Raw genomic sequence first — 19,025 nt, 5'->3', positions numbered from 1 at the left:
CATCTCTGGGCTGAGATGAAGCAATTCAGCAATGAATGGACGTGTCAAAATTTGTGTCAGAATTTCAAATAGCCAAAAGAGTTGTTGAATTGGTGGAAGAACTTACTGAGAAATGGTTGATATGATGTCAATGAGTTAATTACTTCTCACTCAGAGATCGCACTGTCTAAGGAGGATAGCCCTGAGTTTCAGCAATCCAATGCATCTTGGCTAGATGCTGAAACCGATAAAGAAGCGCCGGCTTCTCTACCGCCAGCTGAAATTTCAGGATTTAAAACCCTGAATCAATTTTTAAGGAAGAAGATAAATTCATAAATATGACTGATGAAGATTCTAATGAAAAAAGGAGTTCAAAGGTACACAGGGGTCTTCAGAAGGCATTAGCCAGTTACAAGGTGCTTCATAAAGAAAATAAGATGCTGGTTAACCTGACTTCGATAATGTCTTCACTAAAGATGAAAAACCATTACCACAATGAACAGAACTTTTACTTTTGCAGCCTCCTGCCGAGACTCATAATCATGGTACAATTCTTCATTTATTTCATGTTGGGATGCTATTCTTTGAATGATCTTAGTAAAGATTAAATGATAAATGAAGTGACATTTATCACTGCTGAATGTAGCACTTGAAAGAATTTCATATCACTTCTCCAGAGTACTGGAATGGATTCTAATGCATAATATGTAAATCTTTGGGAAAATGTACCTCATGATGCAATCATATTTTCAAGGAACAGCACCCAGTTACATCATGAGGCATTCCTGTATCTGGAATTTGCAAGCCTTTTTGTTTAAAATTTCCAAATAGCTTTCACATTAATTATCCCATTAAGTAACTGGAAAATGTTTCACAGGAGATCTAACTAGTCAAGTTAGCCACTACACTACGCTGCAGGTGTAGAAGAGATCGGAAGAATCTAGAGCATTGAGGATAAGAAATTTAATAATTAAGAGTATCTGATATGTGGACAAAGATTGAATAATATTAACTCAAGGGATGAGGGTGAGATTCCATTTAGAGAAAGCAATTTCCCTTATACCTGCTTTTATCCCCTCCCCTAAGAAAGAAGAAAAAAATGGGAGTTCCTCTGTCACAGAGATCCTCTCCAACTAGGGTTTCCATCCAATACAGCATTTGTCAGATTATGCCATTTTTTTAAGTTCAAGTGTTCTGCCAAATCCTATTCAGGCACAATAATCACCTAATTTTTCATGACGTTCTAATTTACAAACATTTTGTGGAGGCCTTTGATTACATCTTCAATGCATTGGATCCCAGGTTGAGAGCCACATAACATTACCAACCGATCCCTTGCAAGCGTCCTCAGGAGCCAAAGCACTTAAGAACGAAACCAATTTGTGGGGTGGAAGAGAGTAATCATTAATTCTACTCAGATAAACACTGTTATTTCCCTACTGTTGATTAAGGTTTAAAGAGCCGATTCCCAGAAGCCAAAGTGTTATTGATGTGCACTGATTAAGTAGACAACACTAAGAGTTGATCCAGGGTCACTATACTGACCAAACTGGGTCAGGCCGGGAAGCCCGGTGCTGGTGACAGTCCAGACTAGCCGAAGTCATCCCCAGTGCAAAATATCTGGGGTGGTGGTGAATTCGAGGAGTGCGAAGAGAGCTGTGGCTTTCTGTGGTGCACATTTAAATTGAAACATAATTTTTGGGGATCCTCCCCACCCCTTCAGAGAACTGGCAAACTATAGGGATAATCCTGGAGAAGGAAGTGACCCCGGGGGGACAGCCCCAAGAATAAAATTAGATTTACATTTAGAAGCAAATGGCAGAAAGCTGTGCTTCCCACCCCCACAGCTGAGCACAGCAGGGTGTCCATCACCGCTCCATCCCAAGGAGCTTGAACATCATCGCTCGTTGAGTGGAATCTTTTCCCCCACCTCTCAGACTTACAAGGCACGTGTAGCTCAGAGCTGCACGTCAAACAGCCCTGACGACAGTAACAGTGACAATAAGACCTTTGTCTTACTGTGTGTAGAGTCAAGGAAACATGAGATTACTAGTAGAGCAAATTCAGCTATAGGAGAATTCAAACTCTTGTGAAATACCTTCTTTTCACATCGTTAAGGCAGCCTAAAAAAGATTAGGATGTTTAGCTTCAGCTGTATCCACTCCAAGGTTTTCTCCCAAGGGGCCAAGGAGGGATATTTCAATTGCAGAAACCTACCGTGGTATCCACAGGCTTGATGACTTTCTCAGTGGGAATATGCTTTGGGACTGGATCTTCCCCAGACACCAACACACACCCTTCAGCTCCCATGGTGATAATGACCACTCTGCAGCCCCTTTCTAAAAGCACGGACCCCGCCTTCCCAGCGTCCGTAGGGCTGCCGACCTGGAGTCCAGTTAAAATCTCCGTCTGGAAGACACAAAGGAAAACAAAGGGCGGCTCTCATTTGGGTGGACTGCATCGACAGAAGATAGCATCATAAGAGAACCGGCTCGGTCTAGTGGTTAGAGCGCTAATAACTGTGGAATTTGTTAAGTGCTTACTGTGTGCCAGATGCTGTTCTGAGCACTGGGGTGGATACAAGTAAATTGGGTTGGACAGAGTCCCTGTCCCACAGGAAGCTCACAATCGTAATCCCCATTAGACAGCTGAGGCAACCGAGGCACAGAGAGGTGAAGTGACTTGACCAAGATCACTTAGCGGGCAAGTGGCGGAACTGGGATCAGAACCCAGGTCCTTCTGACTCCCAAGCCCATGCTGTGCTCGGGTGAGTCACATACATGGCTACCATTAATTACCCTGCAAATCCCAAATCAGTCTGCTTGCTAGGAATTCATGAAATGATGTCATTAAACCCGATTCTTCTCTCTGTTTGGCGGGGGGAAAGCAGGGATGACTCTGAAGACTCAGCCACGGATAGGAGAATGCAAGCTTCCTTTCCATCCCTCACCCAGCGGGAGGGGACATCCTTGCCCTGTCTCAACCCCTGAAGGAGCCAAATATCATTGTAGGGTGGAAGAGGGGGTCATCCCTGCCACCAGGGCAGCCACGGATGTTCAGTGTCCCCAAACAGACCAAAGAACCCCAAGAGAGGGAGAGGAGTAGGAAGGCGGCCCAGAGAGAGAACGAGGGAGGGGGTGAAGAGAACTTGCTCGCCCTTCCATGGTACAATGTGGAGATATCCTGCCGAGCCCAGGGAATCTTGGCTGGGGAGTAGGGCTCTTTACCTTTCAAGTTGTCATCTGTGAGCTGTTTTCTTTATAACGTCTTTATGACGATCTTCCTGCCTCTTATTCCCCAGGATTCTCCTCACTTACGTCTCTCTCCCCCTCTAGACTCTAAACTCATTGTGGGCAGGGAATGTGACTCCCGACCTGGTTGTCGTGTACTCTCTCGAGGGCCTCGTACCGTGTTCTGCACACAGGAAGCGCTCGATAAATACCATCGATTGACTGATTGATTTCACTCCTGCCCCTCTCAAGTGACTTGGCAGGAAGGCCAGAGATTATGCTGCAAAACCTTCAAAACTCATTTTCCCCCTCACACTTCATACTTTAGACATAGCCATCCCCCTCCAGACTCATTTCATGGCTGAAATGAAGACCGATTAGGTAAATGAGGTAAAAAGGGAAAAGCATGCTTACATGAAAATAAATGAAAAAACCTAGATTGTGAATTATTTTTCCTCTTTTTCTGTCATTAGTTCAACCATAATTCATCTTCTGAACGCTCTATATTAATTGTTCACGTAAGGAGCATTGCTTCAGAGTTTTCTAAATAGACAATCTGGTTTCGGCTACGTTTGTACAAATCAGATTTCTAGCTGATTGCTGCAGTTGTGATGCAACCGGGCAAGGGCATTGTGACAACCATGCAAGTCATTGGAGTAAGCAAGGAGAAAGCTATTTTCCACAGAAGCAAGAGACCAGACTGATGTGATGTGCCAATAGTTTGAATTTACAGTAAATGTCAACTGCTGTTAAATATAAATCTGCTGTGTTGGATTAAAAAAAAACCTTGAGCAATATTCTTTTAAAAACTACAGCATTATACAAACCAGAAATTTCTAGCTAAGGGAAGAGATAGAGGCTGTTTGTAATAAAGTGCTAGAGTATCTCAAGAATTCCAGAAGTCCACAATGAACTACCTCCAACTTCCTTGAAATTCAACAGGAAAGCTAAAGATCTAATCTCTTCTTGCTTTGAACTTAGCTCTGTACATTTAGATTGTATTTCCTGAAAGGGTCCTTGTTTGAGCTTGCTTGTCTTTCTCCCTGTGAAGCGCTAAGGTGGGGGGAATTGTCCCTTCTCCAACTCCCTCTCCCATCCTCTTACTTCAGTTCCTGACTCCTCTCCTGCCCTCAACTAATAGTCCAGTTCTGATGTGACCCTTTCCCAGCATTATTAGAGATGAAGCCCCTAGCTTTCCTGCTATGCCTTTACCAATAGCCCTAAAAGCACCTTAACCAACGAGACCGATGGCGATGGAATTGAGTCCAGGCAAGTGGGGGAAGGAAATGAGGAAGGAAGGGCATGAAAGAGAGAAGGAGAAGAAGGGTGAGGACTACAGAGGAAGGGAAGGAGAGGGGAGAAAAGGAGGACAGGAAGATGGAAGAATGGAGAAGGGAAAACTGAGGAGAATGAGGTCTGAAATGACGATGGAGGGAACAGGGAAATGGCGAGGAAGAGAAGGATATATATTTCATTGTTGGTAGTCCATAGAAAAGTAACTTTCTCTTTCTATTGAAGATGACGGCTCCTGTGCCCACTCCCAGAGAACCGGTGGAAAAGAGGTACGTGTGCCAGTCGATCCATTCTACACTGGGTGCTTGCAAAGAATGTCCTTTGCTGGTCTGCTTTGTTTGCCTCTTGCAGTTCCTATCGCTGACTCCAAATCTATCCCTTGCTATCTAATCTTCTGGTGGCCTCTGCTCACGGAGAACGACCCCTCACTGGATTGCCGAAAGCCAGGCAGGGCTACAGTTATCTGTGGACATTCCGCATAGGTGGTATTCATTCAATAGTATTTATTGAGCGCTTACTATGTGCAGAGCACTGTACTAAGCGCTTGGGATGAACAAGTCGGCAACAGATAGAGACAGTCCCTGCCGTTTGACGGGCTTACAGTCTAATGGGGGGAGACGGACAGACGAGAACAATGGCGATAAATAGAGTCAAGGGGAAGAACATCTCGTAAAAACCGATGGCGACTAAATGTACAATTCATTAACAGAATAAATAGGGTAACGAAAATATATACAGTTGAGTGGACGAGTACAGTGCTGTGGGGATGGGAAGGGAGAGGTGGAGGAGCAGAGGGAAAAGGGGAAAAAGAGGGGTAAGCTGCGGAGAGGTAAAGGGGGGATGGCAGAGGGAGTAGAGGGGGAAAAGGAGCTCAGTCTGGGAACGCCTCTTGGAGGAGGTGAGTTTTAAGTAGGGTTTTGAAGAGGGAAAGAGAATCAGTTTGGCGGAGGTGAGGAGGGAGGGCGTTCCAGGACCGCGGGAGGACGTGACCCAGGGGTCGACGGCGGGATAGGCGAGACCGAGGGACGGCGAGGAGGTGGGCGGCAGAGGAGCGGAGCGTGCGGGGTGGGCGGTAGAAAGAGAGAAGGGAGGAGAGGTAGGAAGGGGCAAGGTGATGGAGAGCCTCGAAGCCTAGAGTGAGGAGTTTTTGTTTGGAGCGGAGGTCGATAGGCAACCACTGGAGTTGTTTAAGAAGGGGAGTGACATGCCCAGATCGTTTCTGCAGGAAGATGAGCCGGGCAGCGGAGTGAAGAATAGACTGGAGCGGGGCGAGAGAGGAGGAAGGGAGGTCAGAGAGAAGGCCGACACAGTAGTCTAGCCGGGATATAACGAGAGCCTGTAACAGTAAGGTAGCCGTTTGGGTGGAGAGGAAAGGGCGGATCTTGGCGATATTGTAGAGGTGAAACCGGCAGGTCTCTGTAACGGATAGGATGTGTGGGGTGAACGAGAGAGACGAGTCAAGGATGACACCGAGATTGCGGGCCCGAGAGACGGGAAGGATGGTCGTGCCATCCACGGTGATGGAGAAGTCTGGGAGAGGACCGGGTTTGGGAGGGAAGATGAGGAGCTCAGTCTTGCTCATGTTGAGTTTTAGGTGGCGGGCCGACATCCAGGTGGAGACGTCCTGGAGGCAGGAGGAGATGCGAGCCCGAAGGGAGGGGGAGAGGACAGGGGCGGAGATGTAGATCTGCGTGTCATCTGCGTAGAGATGGTAGTCGAAGCCGTGAGAGCGGATGAGTTCACCGAGGGAGTGAGTGTAAATGGAGAACAGAAGAGGGCCGAGAACTGACCCTTGAGGAACTCCAACAGTTAAAGGATGGGAGGGGGAGGAGGCTCCAGCGAAGGAGACCGAGAATGACCGGCCAGAGAGGTAAAAGGAGAACCAGGAGAGGACAGAGTCCGTGAAGCCAAGGTGAGATAAGGTATGGAGGAGGGGATGGTCGACAGTGTCAAAGGCAGCAGAGAGGTCAAGGAGGATTAGAATGGAGTAGGAGCCATTGGATTTGGCAAGAAGGAGGTCACGGGTGACCTTAGAGAGAGCAGTCTCGGTAGAGTGGAGGGGTCAGAAGCCAGATTGGAGGGGGTCTAGGAGAGAATGGGAGTTAAGGAATTCTAAGCATCGATTGTAGACGACTCGTTCTAGGATTTTGGAAAGGAAGGGTAGTAGGGAGATAGGGCGATAACTGGAGGGGGAAGTGGGGTCAAGAGCGGGTTTTTTTAGGATGGGGGAGACGTGGGCATGTTTGAAGGCAGAGGGGAAGGAGCCCTTGGAGATTGAGTGGTTAAAAATAGAAGTTAAGGAAGGGAGGAGGGCAGGGGTGATGGTTTTAAGAAGGTGAGAGGGAATGGGGTCCGAGGCGCAGGTGGAGGGGGTGGCACTTGCGAGGAGGGAGGAGATCTCCTCTGAGGATACTGCAGGGAAGGATGGGAAAGTAGGGAAGGGGGTTGGTGGGGGGGTGGTATTTTGGTGGTGGTATTTACAAGGTGAGTAGTCAAAGAGCCACCCGATATACTGATTATAGTTCAGCACCACTACTGTGTTTGTTTTAGAGCTCTTTCAATCAATCAATGGTATTTATTGAGCACTTACTGTGTACAGAGCACTTTATTGAGCACTTGGAGAGTACAGTATAAGAGAGTTAGTAAACACATCCCCTGGCCACAGCGAGCTGAAACTCTCCCGATAGTGCTCCGGCGCTTTCCCTAATGCTTAGTACAGTGCTCTGCTCATAAAAGGTGCTCACTTTATATGGTTAGTTATTTGACTGACTGACTTGTACTTAAAGGGGAAAAATCTGGCCTACGGGAGAAGCTAAATCCTGGCTTTAAGATCAACCAATTGTTAAACATACAAAAAAATACCTATTAAGCAAAGTAGGTACAATTTTGCTATTTTTTTCTCATGGAAGCACTAGAATTAACATATTCCTGTACGTACTTCAGGATAAACACTCAATCTGCACACAGTAAGTGCTCAATAAATGTGATTGAATGAATGGATTAAGATACGTTATATTTACTTCATGAATATTATAAACTAGTTTCAACAGGCTTAATGTTTCTGAGAAGCAGAAAAGAAAAACCTGCGAGCTAAGGAATCGAAGAACCGATAACTTTGCATGATGCATTGGAATATCTTGATTTTGAGGTATCAGAAAAGAAAGCAACGCAGAGTTAAAAGTTATTTAAGGAGCCACTAATTAAAATAAGCAAAAGTAAAAGTGCCTTATGAAGGTCCCTGTAGAGCTCAACCAATAAAATAAATGGCAAACAGTCCAAATGGAACGAAAATTGAAGTTTCCAAGGGGATTACCTGTTACAAGGCTGCCTGATTAACTGGGATTTAGAAACTCTGCACTTCAACTCCAGTCATTTCAACTACTTGGGCCTCAGTTTCCAAATCTTCATATCTTCTTGACTAAAAGCTCAGTGTGGGCAGGGAACATATCTCCCAATTCCGTCATAATGTACTCTCCCAAGCACTCAGTATAGTGCTCTGCAATAGTATGTGCTCAATAAATACGACTGATTGATTGCTTTACCTCAAAATGGGGGCCTATATCTACCTAGATCCTTCTAAAAAGCTAAAAAAACAAACCTGTCAGATTAAAATATTTTGATCTCTCTGGGAACAAAAGTAGTGACAGAATGAGGCATTTATTTCCCCATATTCCTGAGAAGGGTTCTCTTCCACAACCTTTCGTCTGTTTTGCAGGTGGTCTATTTCCCATAATATAGGGTTTGCCCTTTTTCCTAGCACAGACTCTGCAGCTCAGAAACGCTTCTCCTGCTCTCTCTCACTCTCCTCTGCATTAATGTTCCATTTGACTCTTTACTCCTGTGTCCAGTACACTAAACTTATCCCCTTAAGGAGAAGTGTTCTCCTTTTCTCTTTCTTTCATCTGGCTATTTTCAGGCCAAAAGCAGTTTCGAGGTGAGGGCTTTGTTTTCGGGCCCCGCCGGGGTGGTTCCATAAAGGAGCTTATATATATACCTACGAGTAACCATCACGATCGTCTATAACTTGGTTGACTGCTGTCACTCTGAGAAAGCGACACATTCAATACACTGTTAAGGCAATTTCAGTTGGTCCAGAATGTGGCAGCAAAACATCAGATCATCTTTCTAGTTTCTGGGCTCCCTTCCCAGAAAATTTCAAAAGGACTTTCAAATGTTTCTTTTAATTTGCAAAATGATTGTGCCCACTGCCCCTGCTTATTCGTCTGAAGTTCTGGCTTCCCATTCTTTACCACACACCTTGTGGTTGTTACCACGCTGGTTTAATCAAAAAGGATGCTGTCGAGCCCAGAGGGCTTATAATGAAGCTCACTTGCTTTGTTTTGTTTCGTGTGGTTTGCCTGCATCTCAGCTCTAACTTCTGACCCTGCTGGAGATCACATCTGGCCAATTTCGGAGCTAAGCCTGCCTTGCAGAAAGTGGCTGCCCATTCTCGGTTCTTGTCCATGTGAGGAAAAAGAAAGATGGACTAAGGGTCTACCATTTTCCAGAGACTGATGATTCCAAGAGCACAGTAAGGCTCCCTTCGAGGACAGCCTGCCTTAATCGTGAGATGGCCTTGTACTTCCCAGCACAGCCTGGGAAATGAATGGGCTGGCTAAAGGGGGATCAATCATTCCATTATATTTATTGAGCACCGACTGTGTGCAGAACACTGGACTGAGCGCTTCGGAGAGTACAACGTAACAGAGTTGGGAGACACGTTTTCTGGACACAACGGCTTACGGTCTAGAGGGGGAAATGGCTGGGGAGGGCTTCTGGGAAGACAGTTTCCTTCTCCTCCTTGAAACTGATTAGCAAGCTACCTAACTGGCTGCACTACTTCTTTCTGATAACCGGGTGCAGTCTTGGCTCCCGGGGACAGTTCTAGGAAGGTGGGTGGAAGGAAGTCCGCTCCTTCCCTGGGGTGGGAATGGGAGAATAGGCCCCAAACTTCCCCACGCTCTCTTGCATATATATTTCTTCTGGGTGTGAATTTCTTTTGTAATTCTTTTGGGTGTGTGTTGCCAGCAACCTGACCATTAGTAGTCCCAACCTACTATTAAAATGTTCTAAGCAGAGGTGATATTTCTGAATGTGTCCTCTTCAACCCTAACGCCTGTTTTCATTGGGCAACAAACAGGTAATGAACCTAGAGACAAGTGTAAGGGCTCCCGACGGGTATTTGTGTGTGAATCTGTTTATCTGTTTTAGTAGTCCTGCCAAATCTTGATGCAAGGTTACTGGGAGATTACTGGCAAAAACTATCCTAAAGCACAGATGAACAGATTCGCAAATCAGGCAACCAAATAATTACATAATTAGGCACCACACTCTGTGGCAAAAGGCAAAAGAGAATGCCATCAACTCTAGTAATTACTTTTAAGACCTCATTGAGGACTGCTGAGGAAGCAAGACTAGAAGGAGGAAATGGAGCGTATTCTTTCAGAAGTCAAATCGCCTATAAGTCTGACAGTCTAATTTCTAAACCAGGAAAAATTCTGAAAAAAAACCCAAAACACTCGTAAAAATTGATTTGAAAGCTCCAAGACCATCATTGGTTCCTGAGTAAAGTCTGTCAGACTAATCAAATGTCCCTAAGTTTTAAGATGGCAAATCTAATGGACCTGGAAAAGGCAGTGGATGTAACTATTACGATATTAGTCAGACTTCTGATGAAATACTGAAGGGCACATGCATAAAGAAACAAATAAAATATTTCTCCCATTTGTAATTGAGATACGAAGCGTGTATTACCGTGGCTAATAAGCTTCTGCCATGAACCTGGAAGTGGCGGTGAGCTGGCCGTGGCTACTTCTGCCTGCCAATTACTGATAAAAAGTAATATTGAGTGGATGGTGGTGAGCAGCTATTTTATATTTCCACCAAGGATGAGGCCAGAGGGAATGGATTTAAAATGCATTAGGGTGGATTTCCCCTCTCAGGATCGCACCCGGAGAGTTTCCAGTACTCTACCAGTCTTGGTTATGGGAGGGAGGGTCGAGCAGAGGCACGCCCATTCCATTCCTAGCTTGGGCAGTGGCTAATGATGAGGGGAAGGCAATCTGCTACAAGTCAAAACTCACCTGTGATGGGTAGCAGCAGCATGGAAAAGAGGCAAGGGTGGTGACAAGTTTACTGCGGGGAAGAAGGTAATGGTAAACCACTTCCGTATTTTTACCAAGAAAACTCTAAGGATACACTACCGGAATACTGCAGATGGGGGCGGGGAATTCTGGGAAAGCTGTGTCCATGGAGTCGCTAAGGGGCGGAGATGACTTGACAAGCATAAGACAAGACAAAACAAGGGTGGATTTATGCTAGAAAGCACTCAGGTTATTTTCTGGGAGAGTTTAAACGCATTCCTGCCTGCAGGAAGGGGAATTCTGCGAGACAAATATATGATATGAAGAAATACTGGATTACATTTTTTTTTTGATGACATAAAATGCTTCCTTACAACATGGGTAGAGCAGTAGAGGATTCCAAAATGAGGCACAGAGTGCACATCTGATCTGTTCTGGGGAGGAACTGGAATTGAGATTTTGGGAGGGACTTAAAAGGCAACCCTTCCTCTTCACTTTAGAAGTTGGCAAACTGTCACCACCACACTCTTAGCCTAATGGAGTCAGTGTTGGGATTAGGAGCCCCCTCTGCACTGTAATTATTTATATACCTGTTCTTTGTTTTCCAAGATGGTGCAACTGACAGTAAGAGCCTACTCGTGTGCATGAGAGTGGCTGAAAAGACCACTGTGTGCAGGTAACCATGGGAGACAGAGTTCCATTGAACTTCACTAAGTAGGATTTCTTGCTGTTACCTCAGTTTCATTGCAACAGAACACATCTGAAAGGGTGTAGAATTGTGGATCGAGGTCGGCAATGGCAGGAGCTGGATTAAATAACGTCTTTACTGCAAGAGAATGGAAAAATTGCCTAAAACTTTGACATTTCCACATGATACGCTTACAGACATGCAGCAGGGGGAATCCCAACAAGGTTCAGTTTTGTTGGTTTCCCACATTTTATCATTTTTTCCATAAGTTTTAAAAAAAACCATTACAGATGCAGAAAAACCAGAGAGCCACCCAGACTCCTCAATAGCTTAACTTCTTAACCTCTTGTTTTCTCCCCTTCCCTTCTCATCCCCAAACAACCAAGTTCATTAGCTATCCCTGTGGTCCCTTTATAAGGTTAACACAATTATGTGTGACATAATCAAGGGAAAAGAGTGAGGGGCAAAAAGTGTGAGCCTCCGGGGCATTAGGATATGCTGGAGAAACTTACTGTGGGTTGGCCACTTAATTTTAAGTAGGGCTGCGAAATACTTTCTTTTTGAGGGGGAGGAGAACTGAAGGAAAACAAGAGTTAGGATTAGGGAGTTCAACAGTCTGTTTATATATGTGTACATGCATTATTTATCTATCCATCAGAATCCATATGTTTGCCAAATGTTTTCAGACTCAGGTTTCATAGAAGCTGTACATCAAAAAGGCCTACTTGCTTTCTGCTACTGGACAGGTTGCCTTGTTCAGGGGAAGAAACTTCACTGGGACAACTGGGAGAGTTTGCAGTGGGTTTTAGGGAGTGGGTTTAAAGCGCTCAGGGAACCCCGGGGACCTGACTGCCAATGGTAGATGAGACCCGGGTCCCCAACTATACACTGACTTCACGCTTCTGTGTTTGGCCTTGGAGCCTCAGGCCCAAGGGAGTGCACACTACCTTAGAGAAGCAGTGTGGCTCTGTGGAAAGAGCGCGGGCTTGGGAGTCAGAGGTCACGGGTTCTAATCCCGGCTCCGCCGCTAGTCTGCTGTGTGACCTTGGGCAAGTCAATTAACTTCTCTGTGCCTCAGTTACCTCAACTGTCAAATGGGGATTAAAAAACTGTGAGCCCCACGTGGGACAACCTGATCACCTTGTATCCCCCAGCGCTTAGAACAGTGCTTTGCACATAGTAAGCGCTTAATAAATACCACAATAAGAAGCTGCCAGTTTTGCCCAGAACTATAGCTGCCAGGAGCACTTGATATTTTTAAGCCGCCGTTCTTTCTCATCTCACCAGCCTTTCTGCCTTCCACTCTGTTTTCACACCTGTGTCATCAGAGAGGAGGGATGGGGAATTAAAAATGACTGGTGAAAGCCCTCCAGATTTCACTTTTGGCCAGCGGGGCAGGTGAAACCATGAAGCTGGAATTAGAACCCAAGTACCTGACTCTCAGTTGCATTCTCTTTCTACTAGGCCATGTTGCTTTCTCTCCTTCTCCTCTCTTAGAGGAGCTTAGAACAGTGCTCTGCATATAGTAAGCGCTCAATGATTGATTGATTAGAGCTAAAAAGGGGAAAATGAATTTGATTTTTGAATTGATTTGATGTATACTGAAAGATGAAAAATGTCCAGTTTCTTTTGACTGCCATTTTAAATGTGGGCTGCAAGCTATGAAAAATTCCTTTTAAATTTTAAAATTCCCTTTGAATTGGGCTGAGATGAAATTTTAGTTATGCTGAGAAGCTTATAGGCTTTTATTTCAGAATCATAATAGATTTGCCATTTTAAATAAAAAAAATTATCTGTAATGCTTCCAATTTCCTACTCATCTGGCACAGCGTCATACACTGCTAGTTCAACATTGACTATGGGATTCTGCCATTGTTTGGTTTGCAAAGAATCAGTTCTTCACTAGAGGGAAGGACTTTTTTTATATAGTGGGCAAATTAATCTTGAAGAGGAAGAAGAAAAAAACAGAGCCAAGTATGTAAGTTCTCAGCATTGTAGGAATTAAACTAACAAATATTTTTAATGGAAGGATTAAATCACAGCGGAATTGTTTGAATCCAGCAGGACATGCAAAGCGAAAAGAATGTTAATGTAGTGTTTGGACTTTAAAAATATGACACTTTTGGACATTTTTTTATGCCTTTTCGATCTGCAGGCCAAACCTGTGATAGCACACTTTATCTGCCAGCCGGACGCAAGACCAACAATCTATCTGTATTCAAGAGTTACTAACGGAGACCCCGATACTTCACGTGAATTGTCCTCCTCTTCTGTCCCTGCCCCCTTTCAGCCCTCTCCCCTATTTTTCTTTTCTGTCCCTTGCCCATCTATTTTTTTTTTCTTTTCACTTTAAGCTGTCTGGTTCTTATTTCTTTCTACGAGTTCTCATTTTTGGTGTGTTTGTCATTTAACTTGCACATTTTTCCTCTGAATTTTGGCTCTGCCCTCGCTCCCTCAACTACCCCATAGCGGCAGGATTTGGCTTCCAATCCGGTAGAAATCTGAGCCCCAACGGGGCTTTGAAACAGAGGCGTCAACGCCGTCTTTCTCCACTCGCCTTTTGTTCAATTTTTCCATATCTTGGCTGCTGCCTATAGTTTTTTTTTTTTATTGATCTCTTTATTTACTCTGCTCCCATTTCCTCTGTTTTTCTCCCCATTTTCCCGATTCTCTTTTCCCAATCTACTGTTCCCTTATCCTTTCCTTTTCCTTTGCTTTTACTGAAAGGAGTGGTAGCTGGCTGGTGCCCAAGCACTGGACCTTGGCGAATGCGTAGTCAAAACTAGCACGATGTGAGAGTCCGAACAGCCTGGGAAACAGAGTGCCGACTGCCTCCCGGCCCCAACCACGCAACTCCCAACGCCCCCCCACCCCCTAACCTGCTCTCAACACACTGCAACTAACGCCTGTCCTCCCCCAACCAAATCACTTGATTCCAACAATCCTACATCACTACCCCTCCAACTTGTCCCGTATACCACACCCCCAAACCATCCCTCACTTCCTCCACCCACTTTGCCTTTCCTCAGCTCCCACACACTCCTGTACTCTTCCATCCCCGCTGAGACTCTGAGCCTATTTTGTGTATTTGGGTTGGTTGTAATGTTTCATCACCCCTGACGTGTCTGTCTCCAATCCCTCCTCCCCGCTTAAAGTCTTAGATTAAGAGCTCCCCCAGGAACAGGAGCCGCGACCTTAGACTGTGAATCCCAGGCGAGACAGGGATTGTGTCCGACTTGATGAACCTGTATCTACCCCAGAGCTCAGAATGGTGCTTGACACGCGGTAAGCGTTTAAGAAATACAATAATGATAGTAATTCCCACCTGTGAATTCTCTCCCAGGACTGAGTACAGTGCTTTGCACATAGTAAGCACTTGATAGATACTCTCTAGCCTCTCAATACTCTTGCCTGACCCCTTTTTAGCCCCAGCAGCATTCTGGAGTGAGAAGAATAGTAGAGTCTGACAACGCTAGCAAACGTGAGGAGGGGATCCTGACCCACAGCCCCGGACTCTACCAGCCTCTCTGACCGTGCCAATACAAGGTCCACCAGTGCTCAGCCGATGGTGTGGGAAACTGGACTCCCTAGTGGAGGAGGACCACTAATAAATAGGAAGTGGTACCATTACAGCAGATGTGGCCTAGTGGATAGACCATGAGCCTGGGAGTCAGAAGGACCTAAATTCTAATCCCTGCTCTGCCACTTGCCTGCTGTGTGGCCTCGGGGAAGTCACTTAAATTCTCTGGGCCTCAGTTATCTCATCTGCAAAATGGGGATTAAGACTGTGAGCCCCATGTGCATCAGCCCCATCCACCCCAGTGCTTAGTACAGTGCCTGGAACATAGTAAAGCACTTAAATACCACAATTATTATTATTATTACTATTAAAGCATCGGGGACTATGCCGAGATCTCAAGGTCCACTGATGAGGAGAATGCTGGAAGGTACCCAGATCACTGGCAAGAATTCCTGGGTCTTCCAAACAGTGTCTTGCACCTGGGCGACACAGAGCCTTCTCTCCAGAGAGGGCTCAGTCAGTCCCAAGCCATATGGAGAACTGAGGACGCACTCTACGTAGAAAAGGATAATCTGTTCCCAGTGTTTGATGATCATGTCTTGAAAATGTTTGCCCTCCTTGACAGTCCATGAATGGATCAGGATAAAAACAAGCCGCGGGGCATGTAGAGAAGGAAAGCAAGAATAATGATAAAAATTACTGCGCTCTGTGTAAAGTATAAAGTTATTTCCTCAAAGAAGTCTTAAACACACGACTGCTGCTGAGTGACCATGGGCAAGTCACGTCATCTCAGCGGCTCAGTTTCCTCATCTGCAAAATGGGGATTCAATACCTGGTTCCCCTCCCTCTTAATGTGTCTCACGTGGAACATGGACTTTTTCGACCAATCAATCAATGGTATTTATAGAGCTCTTACTGTATGTCTACCCTAGTCCTATGGGAGTTTGCCTAACAGCAACAAGCCGGTGGCTGTCTTCATTACAACGTAGAGCTCTAAACCTCTAAGTTCTCTTTCTCTTCCACAAAGTTTATAATTTTATTTCATGGCGAATCCTTCCCCATTTAGAGCTAAAGTTTGAAAAAGAGTTTTCACTAACTCAAATGACCCTGAGATCGAAGGGAGAATTCAGTTTCATTCAGAACTTTTTGGACTTAAAAAAAAATCAAGCAAAGGTGTGCAGTGAATAGATATAAAATCCCATTAGTGAAACTCAAGGAGCCCAACAAGTGTTCAAAGTAAATAAAGTTTCAGACCATTACACATCGAGGAAATGGTTTTGATTTGGGATTTCTGCAAGCTCTGAGTCCATTTAAATTGTGTCATATGTCAGCAGGAATATAGCATTCCATTTCATTTTGGTAAGAGAAAGTTTTGTTCTTTCAGACAATACATTTAAAAATCTCCCACAAAGACATTCTTTTTCATCAAGTGCCATGTCAAAAAAATAAAAAGCACTACAGTGGAAATATTTTTTCAAGGATTCCTACAAAGCTCTATTTTTGATCTGAATTTTTTATCTTTGGGATTGAAGTTCCTGCCTGGATAGTCCATTCTGATTGTTCCCAATGTTTCCTCAGTGATCAATCAATACTACTTATTGACCCTTTACTGTGTGCAGAACACTGTAGTAAGCGCTCGGGAAAGTACAATAAAACACAGTTGGCAAGTACATTCCCTGGCCAAGAAGAGTTCATCGTCTAGAGGGGGAAACAGACATTAATATATATAAATTGTGATGAAATCACAAAATTATGACTGTAACATACGGGAGGAAGTCACTTGCATTAGTATTGCTGCTTTTCATCGTAGCTTTCCAGCTGGGTAGTGAGAAGAGGTTCCCCCCGCTCTAAAAGGGGACTCCTGAGAGACAGTTTGTGACCATCTGGCAAAGTGCTTAGGACAGTGCTCTGCACACGGTAAGCGCTCAATAAATATGATTGAATGAATGAAAGACAAGTGATGCAGAGGTACGCAACACAGCTTGGGAGAATTTTGACCATTTCTGGGATTATACTGAACCTAGTGCAAGATGCTCATTTCAGCAGAGTAAGGGAGACCTTAAGAAACTTATCACCCCCTCATGCTCCACACTGGTAAGGCTACCCACATGTCAACCCGCAATTCAGTAATAAACACAATAAAAACACTGTACTAAGCACTAGGGTAGATACACGATAAATAGGTTGGACATAGTCTCTATGCCTCATTAGACTCCCAGTCCAAGTGAGAGGAAGATCAAGTATTTAATACCCAATTTACAGATGAAAAAATTGAGACACTGAAAAGTAAAGTGACTTGCCCAAAGTCACAAAACGGACAAATTGCAGATCCAGATTAGAACCCAGGTCTTCCGACTCCCAGGACTGTGCTCTTTCCACTAGGCCTCACTGCTCATCCATCTCGCCACCGACCTCTCGCCCACCTCCTGCTCTGACCTGGATGCCCTCTCTCCTCATATGCAAGAGACAATGACTCTCCCCACCTTCAAAATCTTATTAAAGGCCCAACTCCTCCAAGAGGCCTTCCATGACTAAGCCCTCCTTTCCTCTTCTCCCGCTCTCTTCTGCACTTCCCTGACCTGTTCCCTTTATTCATCACCCCCTCCCTGCCCCACAACACTTCTGTACATATCTGTAATTTATTTATTTATATTAATGTTTGATTCCCCCCTAGACTGTAAGCTCATTGTGGACAGGAAATGTGTCTGTTTGTTGTTACATGTTACTCTTTATATTGTACTCTCCCAAGCGCTTAGTACAGTGCTCTGCTCCCTTAAGCACTCAATAAATACGACTGCCTGACTGGAATCAGGGGAGGCTTCACGCCACTGGGGTCAACTTGCCCAGCCTGGAGCCTCACTCAGAGCCATTCTCTCACTTCCTCCCTGTGTCTCTGCCAGTAAAAACAGAACCTAGGGCGAAGAGCAGAGCTCTGGGCACCAGATCTCCTTCAGTCTAGTTCCAGAGCTGCCACTAACTCGTGTGATTCTGGACCAGGTACTGACACTTCAGTTTTTTCATCTGTAAATTAGGGATCATTAATACTGGCCTCTTCCTGAACGATAAGGACACTGGGAGTATAAACTGAGATCATCAGTGGGAAAATCCTTTGGAAAAATGACCCAAAATTGCTATATAAATTCATGAAATTTGTCAAAGAGCCAAAGATTAAAATGTCGTGGCCTTTGGAAAGGCAAATAATACTAATTAGGAAGTCAGAGGGACTTTAATAGAAAATGGAAAGTTACCTCCACTGGCACGGGCCATCTTCAGGGCTTCCAGAGAAGTAGCTGGTGCAATTTCGAGCTGACAGACCATTACTTTGGCTTTGCTAATAACATCAGCTGCCTTCTTCAGGTCTTGGAAATCCAAAAGCAAATTGGCTCCAGCCACTATGACGATAACATTCTGTCCTAGAAAAAAATGTACCGAATAGTTATTTGAACTTGGAAATCAAGTGAAACCCAACAAAAATATCCTGGGATCTTCTGGTCTTGTCTTGCCTTATGCTGTCGAGTCGTTTCCGACCCATAGCGACACCATGGGCGCATCTCTCCCGGAACGCCCCACCTCGGTCTGCAATCGTTATACCTATACCCTTATAGGTAACCGCCACGCATATTACTGAATGAGATTCTAAAATATAAATCTTAGCCTATTATTAGTTTCATAAAAATATATTTTATCAATAGAAACAGGAAGAAACTTGGCAGTGACCTCAAACAATGACCTATTATATGTGCACTTAGGCTTTCAGTACTTGGGCACAGTGTGGCATTCAAGACAAATTAATTCTTTTATCTGAAATTTAATTTTCAGTTGTAAAAAAAACCCTAAGAAATGATGAATTGTATCCAGAATGGAAGAAAGCAGTGATGGTGAAGAGGATTTGGATGGAATAGACAAGGAAATGACGAAACTTCCAAGATGCGTAAGTCCAAGAACAGCATTGGATGAAGTTAAAGGAAGATGAACCTCAAAGTAAAGAACAAAATATTCAGATTTTTCAATCAAGTAAGATGAGAATGGAATAATTTGTACCCTACCTTGACAAAGAACTCATAAGTTTATTTTTGCAATTTCTGCCTTGCAAAATTATCACACTTATTTGAGAATAATTTTTGTACATATAATTCATGAAATGGTAACATAATATCTCTACAAACTACCGTCAGAGTAAAGAAGAATGAAATGTCATTAACTTGACAAGAGAGAAATAGAATGACTACTAC

General features: G+C 44.5%; 1 protein-coding gene and 1 long non-coding RNA gene across 2 annotated transcripts in view; one reads left to right on the top strand and one right to left on the bottom strand.

The window, feature by feature from the left end:
• RBKS (ribokinase) overlaps window positions 1–19,025 on the bottom strand; it is an 81,628-nt gene that overhangs the window by 24,669 nt on the left and 37,934 nt on the right. Inside the window, exons 5-7 of the mRNA XM_007667057.3 lie at window positions 18,042–18,206; window positions 11,320–11,411; window positions 2,197–2,388 (exon numbers count right to left, since the gene is read on the bottom strand). Of these exons, the coding sequence (XP_007665247.3) occupies window positions 2,197–2,388; window positions 11,320–11,411; window positions 18,042–18,206 (449 nt within the window). The remainder of the gene's footprint in view (window positions 1–2,196; window positions 2,389–11,319; window positions 11,412–18,041; window positions 18,207–19,025) is intronic.
• Window positions 4,622–18,807, top strand: LOC114814295. Its single transcript, XR_003762067.2, has 2 exons — window positions 4,622–4,771; window positions 18,613–18,807. It is a non-coding gene; the product is annotated as an uncharacterized LOC114814295 (long non-coding RNA).

This window comes from Ornithorhynchus anatinus, chromosome 9 (genome assembly GCF_004115215.2).
Source record: "Ornithorhynchus anatinus isolate Pmale09 chromosome 9, mOrnAna1.pri.v4, whole genome shotgun sequence".
NCBI classification, from domain to species: Eukaryota; Metazoa; Chordata; class Mammalia; order Monotremata; family Ornithorhynchidae; genus Ornithorhynchus; species Ornithorhynchus anatinus.
The sequence above is the reverse complement of the archived record's forward strand: the minus strand, read 5'-3'. Positions and strand labels throughout refer to the sequence as shown.